Below are 16,372 nucleotides of genomic sequence, written 5' to 3'. Positions count from 1 at the left end.
TTCCATCTTGAAAGCTTCCCCAGTTTCACTCTCCTTGTGTTTGCTCTTTCAGGGGTCAGTGACATTTAAGGATGTGGCTGTTGACTTCTCTCAGGAGGAGTGGGCCTGCCTGGATGCTACTCAGAAGGTCTTATACAGGGACATGATGTTGGAGACCTACAGCAACCTGGTCGCAGTGGGTAAGGCTGTGCCCCATGAATGGGGGATGTGTCCTCTACACTGTGGGCTTTCCTCACTCTGAATTAAAGGACAGTGACATCTTTCCAGTGGTAGCTGAAGCTGGGATGGAGGCCAATTCCTGTCATTGCTTCTCTGAGAAGGCTGAGACAGGAAGATTGCTGTGAGTGCAACGTCACCCTCAGATATGTCCTGAGTTCCAGGCTAGCCTAGTCTGCAGGGTGAGGCCTTGTTTCAAACAAAACAAGGCACACAAATAAATAAAATAAATAAAGAGATAAATTCATAGATAGAATCTTGGGCTAGAGAGGTAGCTTAGTGGTTAAGAGAACCAGAAGTTCTTGCACACGATCCAGGTTCAATTCTCAGCACCGCAGATGGGGCTCACAACTACGGTAACTCCAGTTCCTGGGGATCTAATTAATGCCCTCTTCTGACCTTCATGGTCATACACACATTTGGTGCTCATACATACACATACATACATACATACATACATACATACACTCATATACACATAAAATAAAATTTAGTTAATTGAATCCAAAAGAGATAGCTGAGTTCCTCCTTCTTCCCAAAGCAATAGTTTGAGATTTCTTTGGTCCCGAATAGGAGCTTCATGAAGCCCCTGCTTTCCCACTCCTTGTTGGTCCTCCCAGTGAGCTCTAGGTTCAGGGAGAGACCCTGCCTCAGACACTAAAGTGGACACCAATCAACAAAGACACCTGACATTCGCCTCTGCCCTATCCAGACATGCATGCACGCATACATTCACACACACACCTGTCATGCACAACTAAATGCAAGAGCCGTTATGATTTACTTTGTAATGAATCAGTAGAGTTGACTCAAAGCAGAAGTGGACACATTCTGTTTCCTCCAATGAAGCTACTTTGTAGTGGAAGCTTTGGGGTGTGAAGTTTGTCTCTCCCAGTGAGCAAGTCTGTAAGGATGAGGTGTGGATGTGAAGGAAGGCAGTGTCATGACAACGATGATAGCAGTTCCCAAGGCTGGGGATGGAACTCAACAGAGGCACACTTCCCCAGGATGCTCACGGCAGCATCACGAAGGAAATACATGGAAATTGAAAGAAACGGTGATTTTGTTTTCATAGAGATCAGACACTTTTCAAGTATTTGAAGTAGTATTTAATCTTAATATTGGCCCTACTCATAAACTACTCCTAAATACTACTACTACTTATTATTGTTAATTATTATTAATTGCTTTTGTTGAGACCATGTCTCACATAGTGCAGGCTTGCTTTGGACTTGCTAAGAAAGTAAACCCAGCCTTGAGCTTCTCCTCTGCCTGCTTACACTCTTCAAGTATTGTGACCTCTGTGTTCGCACCACCATGCCCAGTTTTTAGATGGAAAATTGAGCATAGAACCCTATGGGACTCGCCTAAATGAATGCCATTACTAGTGAGCTGCAGAGATGGGGTCTACACTAGGCAATATAGCCTGCGAGTTCATGTTCTCACCACTCAGTTCTGCTTTCCTCTTAAGTGACAAGCCTGAAGTCTTTCCTCAGCATTATTTTGACTTTTAGAATGTTGTATTTGTTTTTTTTTTTTTTTTGAGACAAGAATCTTGCATTGCAGCCTAGAGGGCCTGGCTCATTCCCCCACCTACTGTATAGACTTTTATAATAAGTCTGTATTTTAAAAATCTGGACAGGCAGAGAATGGTGGCACACAGTTTTTGTCTCAGCATTTGGGAGGCAGATGCAGGCAGATCAAGTAAGTTCAGGCCAGCCTTGTTTTCCTATCAGGTTCCAGGACATCCTGGGATAATTAGACTGAATCTCCAAATAATAATGATAATGATAATAATAATAATAATAATAATAATAAAAAGGTCTATACTATGTGTCATCTCTTTCTTTCTTTTAAGTGGGACGTTGCATTTCTAAGCCAGATCTGATCGTCTTACTAGAGCAGGAGAAAGAGCCCTGGATGGCTGTGAAGGAAGAAACAGACAGGCCGAGCCCAGGTGAGTAAGAGTGAGGTGAGCCTGCAGCCCTGCCAGGCACAGATGTGGTCAGAGAGGCTCCATGTGAGATCATCTCAAAGTATAGCAGGACTGGAGCAACGGTTTAGTGGTTAGGAGTACTTCCTGCTCTTACAGAGTACCCAGGCTTGGCTCCCGATACCCACTCAGTTTCCAACACCCACATGCAGTTTTGCAAGCTGCTACACTCCAATTGCAAAGGGTCTGATGCTGGTTTTTTGGCTTCCTTGGAGACCAGGCCTAGAAATGGTGTGTTTACATACATACACTCACAGAAACATATAAAATGAAGATAACTGGATCATTAAAAACAAACAAAACCCGACGAAATAACAGTAACAAGAAGCATTGTTCCCATATTAAACAGCAGACGAAAAAGAAAATGTTCTCTAAATGAACTTTGACAGCATTTGCCTTATGTGCTGTGTTTATGTCTACAACTCCATGTTTAGACAGTTCTTGAACTTTGATGGTAAGTTAGTAATGTACACTTGATACGAAGTATTCAGTGCATCCCTTTGTAGGATATAATCTAGGCTTCCATCAGTCGTAGTTAATGTAAACAAGCTTGTTACTCTCATACTAATAAAATGATCATCTCAAATGATCGTCAGAAGGAGTTCTCTCTCTCTTTTGATTTTTTTTGTTTGTTTGGTTTTTTTGGTTTTTTGTTGTTGTTGTTGTTTTGAGACAGGGTTTCTCTGTATAGCCCTGGCTGTCCTGGAACTCTCTCTGCAGACCAGGCTGGCCTCGAACTCAGAAATCTGCCTGCCTCTGCCTCCCAAGTGCTGGGATCAAAGGCGTGCGCCACCACCACCCAGCCAGAAGGAGTTTTCTTTATGAGGTTTTCCCTGTTGAATGACTTTTGAGATTGATTTTAGCTTTCCGAACATTTCATTGTCAAACCTCTGGAATGTATTTATTAGATTTTCGTAGTCTTTTCCCCCAGCTTTTATTGAAAATAGATGTGTTTTCTCACATAATATATGCTGATTATGGCTTCCCTTCCCTCTGCTCACTGTAGAACTCCCAGTTCCTTCTCATCTCTCCTCCCCTCTGCATCCACTCCCTTTCTGTCTCTCCTTCGAAAACAGACTACTAAGGGATAGTAATAATATAATAAAATAAAATAAGCTAAAACAAAACTAACACATTGGAATTGGACAAAACAAACAAAAAGGAAATAGCCCAGGAAAAGGCAAAAGATACTGACCCACTTCTCTGCATCCTCACGAATCCCATAAAAACACTAACTTGGAAGCCATAATAAATTCACATGCAAAGGTCCTGGCGCAGACTGGGGGGTGCAGGCCCTGTGATACCGTATTTCAGTCTCTGTGATGTCACGTGGGCTTTGGTCATGTTTATTTAGAGGACCTTGTTTTCTTGGTGTCCCTGAGTGCTATGGGGAGGGGGTTGAAGGATACATCCCTTTTATGGCTGAGTGTCCCAAGGTCTCTAATTGTCTACATAGTGTCTGGCTGGGACCTCTGTATTCATTCCCAGCAGCTGCAGAAGGAAGTGTCTCTGATAATTCAGGCTGAACATGAAAATGGCTGATCTATAAGTACAGCAGAATGTCTTTAGGAGTCATTTTATTGCTGCATTTTTGGTTTTGGTTTCGTGTTAGAACAGTTTTAGAGCAGAATCTGTGGTTTTACCCTAGGAGCCTGTCTACTTTCAGCTTCTTGGTGACTGAGTTTTATCTGTCAGGAATGGGTGGCATCTTAGGGAGTGGACCTTAAATAAAATCTTACATTAACCAGCTACTCCCGCCGGCTTTGCCGTCAGCTGTGGCGGCAGCCTGGGTTGTTTGTCGTTTTGCATGGAGTCCCTTTGGTCCACAACTCAGTTAGATTATGTAACCTAGCCCTGGGACTGTAAGCTTTATTAGGGGACAAGAGATGATCATTTGGGACTCTTGTCTCCTCCAGTATTTTTGGCCATTTCATCTAGACAGCCCTCATATATGCGTATACTTTTGGAAGTTTCTCCCGTGTTAGATATCCATACTACTTCTCAAATGCTCCTTACCTTTATCTACTTCTCCTCATGTTTCTCTCCCTCTCCAACTCATCCTCCCATTCTAGCCCCACCCCCATCCATGCATAACTGTATATTCTATTTGCCTTTTCAAATAAAATCTCTGTTTCCCCAGTTTTTTACTCTATATCTAACCTCTGTAGTTCTATGGACTATAGCTTGGTTATCATTAATTTAACAGCTAGTATTATCATATAAGTGAATACATATCATTTTTGTCTTTTCTGAATCTATGATTTTTTTTAGTTCCATCCAGTACTTACCTGAGCATTTCATAATTTCATTTTTTTCAACAGTTGAGGAATACTTCATTTTGTATTTTCATTATCCATACTTCTATTGATAGACACCTAGGTTGTTTCCAGTTTCTGAGTGTTGTGCATAAAGCAGCAGCAAACATGACTGAGCAAGTGTCAGTGTGTTAGGATGACAAATCTGTTGGACATATGCCCAAGAGTGATAGAGCTGGATCTTGAGGTAGAGCAATTCTCACCTCTCTGAGGAATCACCACATAGATTTTCATAGTAGCTGTACAAGTTCACACACACAGCATCAGTGGACGAGTGTTCCCTTTATTCCACATGCTTGTCAGCATGAGCGGTCGGTCACTTGTTTAATGATCTTAGCCTTTCTGATGGGAACAGGATGAAAGCTCAAAGTCGTTTTGATTTGCATTTTTCCCTGTTGGCTAAAGATGTTGAACATTTCCTTAAGTGTGCCTCAGCCATTTGAGTTTCCTCTTTTGAGAATTCTCTGTTTAGGTCGGTATCCCATTTTTTAGTTGGTTTGTTTTCTTGATACCTAGTTTTTTAAGTTCTTTATACAGTTTGGATATAAGCCCTATATGGGATGTGTAGTTGGTGAAATCTTTTCCTAATCTGTAGGTTGCCACCGTGTCTGAATGACAGTGTCTTTTCCTGTGCAGAAGTTCTTCAGTTTTATAAAGCCATGCTTATTAATTACTGATCTCTGTAGCTGTGCTAATGGTATTCTATTCATTCGTTTCCTGTGCTGATGAGTTCAAGTCTACTTTACATTTTTCTTCTTCATGTATCTGGTTTCATGTTGAGATCTTTGGTCCATTTGGAGTCAAGCTCTGTGCAGGGTGATAAGCGTGGATCTTTTTGCATTCTTGTACACGCACCTGGACTTTTTGACTGGCCCCATTTTTTGAAGATGCTTTTTGAAGGGCTTATGTGTGGGTCTTCAATTAATTTCCGTTGACCGACATGTCTGTTTTTGTGACAATTCCATGCTTGTGATTATTTGTCAGACATAATTGTCGCCTAGGAGGCTTACTGCTGAATATACTTACCCTTTTTAACTCTTTCTGAACTCTGGCCGGCTGGTTCAACTCAGCTGTTGTGGCTCAAACTCCTCCCTAAACTGACTGAATCTATCGTCTCTTGGCTTCTCACTGAATTGCTCTGCTTGGCCTCATACTAACTTTTGCAATCTGTTCTAATCTTCTGGCTCCTTCTCATTCTCTGCCTCATTCTGTCTTCACCTGTATCTACTTGTTCTCTCTCTGGACGCTGTCTCTGTACAAATGTCTGAGTAAAAACTACCCTTTGAACTCGATGAATGGAACTGCCACCAAATTAACTGCTACTAACTCAGCTCTACTGTACTACATAGATGTTCTATGTTTATCAGGAAATTGGTCTGTAGTTCTCTTTGTTGAGTCTTTATGTGGTTTGTTTATCAGGGTGCCTATGGCCTCATCAAAGGAATTGGGCAGTATGGTGTTTTGAATAGGTTTGGCCCCCATAGATTCAAGTGTTTCAGTGCTTGGCCATAGACAGTGACCTATATTAGGAGGTATGGCCTTATTGGGTGAGGTTTCAGCCTTGTTGGAAGAAGTGTATCACAGTGTAAGTGGGTTTTGAGTTCTCCTGTAGTGAAGCTCCACCCAGTGAGTTCTCCTGTAGTGAAGCTCCACCCAGTGTAGAATCAGAGACTTTCTGGCTGCCTTCCAAACAAATTGTAGAACTCTTGGCTCCTTCAGCACCATGTCTGCCTGCATGCTGCCATGTTTCCTGCCATGATGATAATTGGCCAAACCTTGGAAACTGTAAGTCCGCCCCAGTTAAATGCTTGCCTGTATAACTATTGCCTTGTTCATGGTGTCTCTTCACAGCAATAAAACCCTAAGACAGGTAATGTTCCTTCTGTTTCTGCTTTGAACAGTAATTTGAGTAGGATTGTCATGAACTCTGCTTTGAAAGTCTAGTATCATTCTGTGCTAAAACCATTTGGCCTTGGACTTTTTATTGTTGGAAGATTTTAAATTACGGATTCTATTTCACTAGTAGGAGTTATAGGTTTGTTTACATGGCTTATTTGGTCTTGTTTTTAACTTCGGTAAGTAGTTTGTATTTAAAAAATCACCCACTTCTTTTAGATTTTCTAATTTGGTGGAGTGCATGTTTTTCCTTATGTCCTAATGATTCTCTGGATTTCCTTGGTGTCTGTGGTTATGTCCTCCTTTTACCTTTAATTTTGCTTTTTTGGATCTTTTCTCTCTGCCTTTGAGGTAATTTGGTTAATGGCTTGGCAGTCTTACTGATTTTCTCAATGAACCAACTCTGTTTATTGATTCTCTGAGTTGTTTTATTGTTGTTTCTGTTTTACTGATTTCATTCCCAAGTTTAGTTATTTTATTTATTTTTCCATCTACTCCTTTTGGGTGTAACTTTATCTTTTTTGTTCTAGAACTTTCAGGTGTAGTGTTAACTAGCTAGTATAAGATCCTTACCAATTATTTTAAGTTGGTACATAATTATATGAACTTTCCTCTTAAAACCATTGTCATCTTGTCCTCTAAGTTTGGGTTTGTTGTGTCTTCATTTTCATTCAATTCTAGAAAGACTTTTAATTTCTTTTTTTTTTTTTTTTGGTATTTCGAGACAGGCTTTCTTGTTTCTCTGTATAGTCCTGGCTGTCCTGGAACTCACTCTGTAGACCAGGCTGGCCTCGAACTCAGAAATCCACCTGCCTCTGCCTCCTGAGTGCTGGGATTAAAGGCGTGCGCCACCACGCCTGGCTAGACTTTTAATTTCTTAATTTCTTTCCTGACCCATGTTTTCTTCAGTAATAAGTTGTTCAGTTTCCACGAGTTTGTAAGCTTTCTGTTATTGTTTAATCAGTAGTGGTAGATAGAATTCAAGGTGTTATTTGAATTTTCTGTGTCTTTTGAGACTTGCTTTTTGTCGAAGTATGTGGTTAATTTTGCAGAAAGGATGATGGGGTGCTGAGAAGATCTAGTCTCTTGTGTTTGGGTGATATCTTCTATAAATACCTGTTGAGTCATTTGGTTTATAATTTCAGTTAATGCCAGCATTTCTCTGTTTAGTTTGTCTGGCTGACCTGTCTGTTAGTGAGAGTGCGGTATTGTAGTCTCCCATTATTATTAATGCTAGACTACATTAGCATATGTGATTTAAGCAGAAATATTCTTTTACAAACTTGAGTGCTTTCTGTTCAGTGCATGTATGTTGGTGTTTTGATTGTTGTTTTTTGTTTTGTTTTGTTTTTGATAATCATGTGTTGTCCTTCTTAATCATTTGTAATTAGTTTTGGTTTGTACTCTATATTTTGTCAGATATTTAAATGGCTATACAAGCTTGCTCAAGCAATTCCATTTGTTTAGAAATGGAATATTTTTTCTATCCTTTTGCTCTGAGATGATGTTATTCTTGGTGTTAATGTTTGTTTCTTGGATGCAGCAGGTTTTCTGAATCCATTCTGTTGGCCTGTGTCCTTTTACTGGGCAATAGAGACCATTGATGTTGAGAGATGTCAGGGAGCAGTGTTTTTTGATTTCTCTTACTTTGTTGTGCTGGTGTATCTTTCTCATCTTTTCATTTGCTAATCTGGGATTATTTATTACTTGTGTTTTCTTGGGTATGGTTAGCCTTTTTAGGCTGTAGTTGTCCTTGTGCAGTGGTTCTCAACTTGTGACCCTTTCATAGGGGGTGGCCTAAGACAATTACAAATATCAGATGTCTACATTATGATTCATAACAGTAACAAAATTATTGTTATGAAGTAATAAAATTTTGTGGTGGGAGTCATCACAACATGGGAAACTGTATGAAAGGGTCACCGCATTAGGAAGGATGAGAACCACTGTTCTAGTAGATTTGGTAGCTATAGGGTAGATCTGTATATAGATATAGCTTAAATTTGATTTTATCATGAAATGTCTCTTTTCCATCTATGGTATTAGAAATTTTTCTTGGATATACTAGTCTAGGCTGGATCCGTGGTCTCTTAGAGTCTGTGGTACATCTGTGCAGTCTATTCTGGTTCCTAAAGTCTCAATTGAGAAGCCACGTGTTATTCTAGTAAGTCTACCTTTTTATGTTTCTTGGTCTTTTTCTCTTAACACCTTTTAATATTCTATTTTTGTCCTGTATGTTTAATGTTTTGATTATTATGTGCTGAGGGAACTTTCTTTTTTAGTCCAGTGTAATTGGTGTTCTGATTGCTTCCTGTACCTTGATAGGCATCTCATTCTTTAGATTGGGGAAATTTTCTTTTATCATTTTGTTGAAAATATTTCCTTGCCTTTGACTTAGGTTTCTTCTCCTTCCTCTGTTCCTGTTCCTAGATATGGTCTTTTGTCGGTGTCCCTGGTTTCCAAGATGATTCATATAGGAACATTTTTAGCTTTACCTTTTTCTTTGACAGAGGTATTCGTTTGTACTATCATATCTTCAGTGTCTGCTATTCTGTCTTCCCTCTCTTGTATTCTGTTTGTTAAACTTTCCTCCAAGTTTTCTTTTCTAGTCCCTAATCTTTTAACTTCCAGATGTCCCTCAGTTTGGGTTTTCTTTATTGAGTCTATTTGTACTCTGAGGTCTTGAATTGTTTAATTATTTGGTTTCCATTTATGAATTGTGTTTTCATAGATTTATTTAAAAGGATTTCTTCATTTCCTCTATAATGGCTCCTATCATAGTAATAAAGGCTATTGTAATGGCTTTTTCTTGTGCTTCACCTATGTTGCAGTACTCAGGTTCTGCTATAGTGGGTTTCTAGGCTTTAGTGCACACATACTGTCCTGACTGGTATTGTGTTTTTATATAATATGGCAGATAGACATTGGGTTTGAGAAAATTATAATTCTAGGTGCTGATATGTAGTCTTGTCTTTGTTGGGCGTGCTTTGCTTTTTCTTGCTTTCTTTGGTACTTAGGAAAGTGTGGTGGTTGTGTGTTACCTGGTAGGAAGTTCTTCAGGGGTCCTGATAGATGTTGCCACTAGGGGTTCTAGGTTAAATGTGTTTCTAGGTATTGGGACCTGACACTTAGGAGTGTTGAAGGATCCCACAAGAGGGAGGAAAGCAGGTGTTCCACTAGATCTGCTTAGTCCCCTGGGAATGGGGTCTAAGAGTGAGGAGAGGCTATAGCAGGTGATCTGCTGCAAGCTAAGGATGAGCCTAGGGATTGAAGTTGGAGGAATCCAGGAGAGGTAAAGAGCTTGTTAGTCTACCTGTTTCACTGGCCAGAGTGACCTTCAAACTTCCAGGGCATACCTGTTGGAATTGTGCATTGGGATCAAGCAGTGAGTGGATAAAGGTAAGTTTGGAGATACACAGCTGCATGATGGAGACAGGGAGGCTACAGCAGGTGGTCTGGTACAGATCTAGGGGTGAGATTAGATGAGTGGACTTGGAAGAGAGGAAAGATAGGTAAGGATCTGAAGTTAGTCTACCTGTTTCCCTGGCCAGAGAGACTTATTACTCTTTTTAAAAATTACAATGAATTCTCTCCTGCTTGCTTTCTGTTTTCTTTTTAGCTTGTTCCTTTTTTTTTTTTTTTTTATCAGACAGAGTTTCAGTATATAGTTCAAGCTGGCCTGGAACTCATGACCCTGGTAACTCTGATTCCTTGTTGCTGGTATTACTGCCATTTGAATTACCACCACCACAAATGATTTTTACACACGCACACACAAACATAAACAAACACTTTATGAGATTTTCAGCTTCCTGACAGTTTTCTTAATGTATGACATATATTTTGTATTAGTGTGCTATGTTATTTTCTCATTAGTTGCTTCAAAAAAACTTCACCCCAAAGTGTGTATTATGCAAAAATAAAAACAATCACATAAGATTATTTCAGTATACTTAGTTATAGTCTTGATAAGCAGACATACTTCCATTTCCAAGTGATCTACTATAAGGAGTATTTTCTTAAGGAAAAGTTCATTATTGTTGTTCTCCTTGCTACAGTTTAGCTTCTCAGAAAATGCTTTAGAGTCAGGCCATTTTGTATACAGAAAAATAAAATGCTCTTGTTTTATTCTTTTTTTTTTTTCAGATTTGGAATCAGATTATAAAGCTCAAAAAATATCTCCAGACAACCACATATATACTCTAAATTTACCCGAACAGACCATAAAGCATATAAGTGAAACTTTTGAACTCAAGGGCTCCAGTTTTAGTAATGGCCACAGCTATAGTCCATTCACAGGACTACAGGGTTGTCAAGGAGATGTTGATCAAAAGATTAGTAACAAGGAAAAAATGCTCACTTATACCTGCCACACTCTAACTCACAATATAGAAAATGCATATGAGTGTAAAGAGTATGGGAAGTACTTTGGTTGTAGGTCAACTCTTATACAGCATCAGAGTGTTCACACTGGAGAGAAGCCCTATGAATGTGAGGAGTGTGGGAAGGCCTTCAGACTACAACAGCATCTTACAAGACATCAGAAAGCTCACAGTGGTGAAAGACCTTTTGAATGTAATGAATGTGGTAAATTTTTCAAGCATGGCTCCAGCCTTGTTCAACATAAGATTATTCATGCTGGTGTGAAACCATATGAATGTAATGAATGTGGGAAAGCCTTTAATCGGCGCTCAAACTTCATGCGACATCAGAAAGTTCATTATGACAAGAAACCCTTTCAGAGTAAAGAATGTGGCAGTGCCTTCACTGTTCTAGCACAGCTCATCACTCAGCCTCAGAACATTCATAATGGAAAGAAATCATTTGAGTGTAAACAGTGTGGAAAGATATTCAGTAGTGGTTCCTACCATATCCAACACCAGAGTATTCATTCCAGTGAGAAAGCCTTTGGGTGTCACGTATGTGGGAAGGCTTTTCGGCTTCAGGTATACCTTTCTGAGCATCAGAAAACTCACACTGATGAGAAGCCTTTCAAGTGTAATCTCTGTGGGTCAGTCTTCAGACGTAAGTACCACCTTACTGAACATCAGAGAATCCATACTGATGTGAAACTATATCAGTGCAAGGAATGCGGGAAATTATTTCGTCGACGCTCAAATTTTATGGAACATCAGAGTATTCACACTAATGTGAAACCTTTCAAGTGTAAGCTGTGTGGGTCAGCCTTCAGACTTCAGTCCCTACTTAGTCAACATCAGAGAATTCATACTGATGAGAAACCATACCAGTGCAAGGAATGTGGGAAATTCTTTCGTCGAAGGTCAAATTTTACTGAACATCTGAGTATTCACACTAATGTGAAACCTTTCAAGTGTGAGCTGTGTGGGTCAGCCTTCAGACTTCAGTCCCTACTTAATCAACATCAGAGAATTCATACTGGTGAAAAACCATACCAATGCAAGGAATGTGGAAAATTCTTTCGTAGAAGTTCAAATTTTACTGAACATCGGAGTATTCACACTAATGTGAAACCTTTCAAGTGTGAGCTGTGTGGGTCAGCCTTCAGACTTCAGTCCTTACTTAATCAACATCAGAGAATTCATACTGGTGAAAAACCATACCAATGCAATGAATGTGGGAAATTCTTTCGTCGAAGATCAAATTTTACTGAGCATCTGAGTATTCACACTAATGTAAAACCTTTCAAGTGTAAGCTGTGTGGGACAGACTTCAGACTTCAGTCCCTACTTAATCAACATCAGAGAATTCATACTGGTGAAAAACCGTATCAATGCAAGGAATGTGGGAAATTCTTTCGTAGAAGTTCAAATTTTACTGAGCACCTGAGTATTCACACTGGAAAGAAACCCTTCGATTGTAAGAAATGTGGAAAAGTCTTTAGACTTAATATACATCTTATTCGCCACCAGAGATTTCATAATGGTGAGAAGGTAAAGAGTGTGGAGAGGCCTTTTATCTTAAGAGCCATAAAATAATTTATTCATGTCAGAAATGTTTGAATGCAAGGAATGTGGGAAGTCCTTCAAACTTGTTTTCACTGTTGTTTGGCATAGGGTTATTCATGCTGCTGTGAAACAATATGAATGTAATGAGTGTGGGAAAACCTTTAATTGTTCAAACCTCATGCAACATCAGAAAGTTGATTCTGATGAGAGACTCACTTAGTGTAAGGAATGTGAAAAGGCCTTCACTGTTCTGGCTCAGCTTACTAGGCACCAGAACATTCATGCTGGAAAGAAATCCGCTGAATGTGAGTAGTGCTGGTCAGCCTTCAGACTTAGTGCCAACTTATTCAACCTCAAAGAATTCATACTGATGTGCATCCCTATCATTGCAAGGAATGTGGAAAGGCTTTGTTAGTGGTCCAAGTCTTAGAATTCATGAGAGAACTCACAGTTGTGATTCACACTCATGAGAGGCCTTACCAGTATTAAGAATGTATAAAGGCCTTTAGTCAAAAATTAAGCTGGTTGGGCTCTAGAGTTCATATTACTAGAAGCCTTATGAATATAAAGAATGTGAAAAGGCCTTTAGCAATAATTCTAAGCTACCTGTATATTAGAAAATTTATACTGATGAGAAACCCTATGAATATAAGAAGTATGGGAAAACATTTAGAATTAGTTCATCCTTCCATGCACATTGGAGAATTCATACCAGTGTAAAACCTTGTCACTGTAAAGAATGTGGAAATAACTTCAATTGGAGATCAAGTCTTCTTCAACATAAAAGAATCCATGCTGGTATGAAACCTTTTGAATACAAGGAATGTAGAAACATAACAGAAATAGCAAAGCTCTTAAAGCTCTTGAGAGAGGACAGGTACATCTGAAACCCTATAGATGCAAAGGCTGTGAAAGCCCTTATTGTCAATGATAAGCTTACACAATATCAGAAAGTCCATGATCATCAGGAGTCCTGTGCATGTAAGGAATGTGGACAAGCCTTTGTATGAAAATTTCACTGAAGATCAGAGCACTCATATTCTTAAGTCTATGACTGAGAAGATTATGGGAAGAACTTTAGGATGCCTTTTGGTTTGGTCAACGTCATAGTATTCATATATTCCTAGTGGGACAAACCCTTTGAAAATGTGAATGTGGGAAGTCTGTTCAGAGGAAGTACTCTGTTGAGAATGTCTTTAAATGTCATAAATACAGGGGAGCCAGCATTATTTTGATTTACTCTCTTGTTAGTTGTATAATCTTAATTTATCAATCATTAGTCACCCAGGACAGTCAACTTATGGAGAGCAGTTATTGGAACTAGGTTTACCTGCGATGACTTCATTGTCACCATTCACATCCCACTGCTTCTGTGATATTAGACTGGATGTTTACTTTGTTTTTGTATAATTTGTTAATGGCTAGCACAGCACCAGCCAAAGTTGTAACAACAGAGTTATAATAGATAATAAAATCCTTGTGAGTATTTGGTCAGTACTCATGTTCTGTAAAGTGGCTTCTACAGTGTTCTTGCTTTCATCAACATTACTGCAACTCTTATGAAAAGATAATTGTACTTTAGATGGTTTAGGAAAGCCACGTGCATTCATTCACTGTTAAATTTTAAATAACTTCATTCTGGGTACATCTAATAAAGGAACATGAAAAGATTTGAATTGTGAGTCCATTCATTAAATATTTGTATAGAGATTTTAAAAATATAGTCTTGATGAATAAGTACTTACTAAAGGGGTTAAACCATTTTTAAAAATTAAAACTGATTATTTTTGCCCTCTACCCACATCTGAAGATAAACTACACATTTGTGATAAGACAAGGAAGTCTACAGGATCCCCCATTTCTTAGTCTTGCTGAGGTCATTTCAGGTTTGACTAGAATTGCCTTGATGGAGAATCTCATGGAATATTACCCAACTCTGTTCTAGGATCTGGAGGTCAAAATGTCTCTGATAATTTATCCTGGTATATGTTAAATGGCCTGTGTCCAGCCTACCTGCTTATCTTGGCTTCTTTTAAACTTCCTGCTTGGGCAAAAGCTCCCCCTGCAGCTGTTGAGCAAGGTAATAGAATGTGGGTTTTGCTCTCAATGCTTGGAGGTATACTTGGGTCCCAAATACCTGAATGTACTCAGAGCTGTCTGGAGTTATTTTTCAGTTGGCCATATACTGTCTGAGTGGTGTTCTCATAACAACCAAAATAGCCAAATTGAAACTACTTAGAAAAATACCTGTATGAAGTTTTTTATGCTTATGGGAAACTTGAAATAGTCAAGAACTCACTTCTGGATCATTACTTAGATTTAAAGTTGTTAACAATTTCTATGCTGATTGTATTTCTCTTTATTATATGGGTATTTGGGGTTAGTCTTAGGGTTTCATTGCTGTGAAGAAATGCCATGACCAAGGCAACTCTTACACAGAAAACTTGGAGCTGGCTTACAGTTTCAGAGATTCAGTCTATTATCATCATAGTGCAAACATGGCAGTCTCCAGACAAACATGGTACTGAAAGGAGGGTTCTACATCATGATCTGAAGGCAGCCAGGAGGAGGATCTCCTTTGCCCTGGGCAGAGCTTAAGCATAGGACCTCATAGACCACAGTCACTCGCTTTGTCCAACAAGACCACACCTAATAGTGCCAATTCCCATGGGCCAAGCATATTCTAACCACAGGGCTGTACATTCAGAAAGTTTTAAGAGTTTGTATAGTAGTGCACACCTTGATTACAGTAATTGGAAAATTGAGGCAGGAGAATCAAGAGTTGTATATAGTATAGGTATACAGTAACTTCATGTCCAGCTTTTGTTTGCTAGAGACCCTTTCTTAAAAAAAAAAAATAGACATAGCATTTTGTTCTTTCCTGCATCAGCCAAGTTGGAACGCCCTCTATATCACAGAGTCATAATTTTCCTTGAGGAAATGATGCAAAATTTTACAACATTCAGAAATTTGTTATTGGCCTCCAAACTGTCCTGTGTTCAAATGTATATATCCTAAGGAGAATCCAATATAGATAAATGGCCTTTCTCTGACCATTCTTTAATGGTCAGTGTTTTATCTGAGAGACTTGTGCATTGTAGGAGTGCTCTCAGTCACACAGCTACATTCCCAGTCCCTGGCCATTGTATCCTCTATCCAAAGGAAATTAGGTTCAGATGAAACATTTTTAATAAGACATTGTAGGTTGTATGTCACTCCAGAGACCCAAGAACCAAAGCCTGGCAGAAGACAGCACAATCTTTCACAGGAAGAGGCTTTTCCTTGCGAGGTGTACCACTTACACGTTGGGCAGCAGGACACTTGGCTTCAAGTCAACTCCCCAATGGAGCCAGAATCCATAGAAATTTGTCCTTATAACCCTCACCACCAAATCCCACCCAGCAGATTCCAGTACCACCTGGTGTCATGCAGGAAGAAGAACCCCAAGAAAGCCAAAAAGATGGCCAGCTGTAAATACAACGCCTGCCACGTGGTTCCCATCAGCTGGATGAACATGAAGCTACCTGTGTCAACAGGAACTCCGTGGAGGAAGAGGACACATTAGGTCCTCTGCAAGTCAGCCTCCCGCAGAACGAGGACATGCTACAGGTCCATTGGCTTTCCAACCCTGACATTTGTAATGTTGACAGCGCCAACTGCCACCCAATGTTCTTAAGAGTTTTGTTCCCCCAAAACTTGTTTGCGAAAGTGACACCCAAGAGTCACGGGGAGGAGACCAATGCCCAGAAGATCCTCAGACTAGGACCAGGAAGGCAAACTTCTAGCAGGAGGAAGAGGGCTCTCAAATGCGTGGATGGATCGTGCATCTCATCTGAATAAAAACCTGCAAAGTTAAAAAAAAAAAAAAAAGTATGGTTTCATAGGAACCAATTGCAAACTCTTAATTGTTGCATCCAACTCGACCAGCAAGAAAAACGCAACCACCGGTTCTTCTTAAAGCAGTTTACTCAGGCAGCTTCTCTCTTCAAATCCCCCAGCCTCTCTGGTTACAAGTGTTTTTTTCC

General features: G+C 39.6%; 1 protein-coding gene and 1 pseudogene across 2 annotated transcripts in view; both read left to right on the top strand.

Annotated features, from left to right (window-relative positions):
- LOC110299329 (zinc finger protein 60-like) overlaps positions 1-13,998 on the top strand; it is a 20,028-nt gene extending 6,030 nt beyond the window's left edge. For both annotated transcript variants that reach the window (XM_021169005.2, XM_021169006.2), the window contains exons 4-6: positions 53-179; positions 2,075-2,173; positions 10,567-13,998. In XM_021169005.2, coding sequence (XP_021024664.1) covers positions 53-179; positions 2,075-2,173; positions 10,567-12,377 — 2,037 coding nt within the window. In that variant the 3' untranslated portion in view covers positions 12,378-13,998. The remainder of the gene's footprint in view (positions 1-52; positions 180-2,074; positions 2,174-10,566) is intronic.
- Positions 13,999-15,690: 1,692 nt separating this feature from the next.
- LOC110297189 lies at positions 15,691-16,141 on the top strand (annotated as a pseudogene).
- Positions 16,142-16,372: the final 231 nt, after the last annotated feature.

This window comes from Mus caroli, chromosome 7, assembly GCF_900094665.2.
Source record: "Mus caroli chromosome 7, CAROLI_EIJ_v1.1, whole genome shotgun sequence".
Classification (NCBI taxonomy): Eukaryota; Metazoa; Chordata; class Mammalia; order Rodentia; family Muridae; genus Mus; species Mus caroli.
Note: the sequence above shows the minus strand (reverse complement) of the source record. Positions and strands in the feature narration are given on the sequence as shown.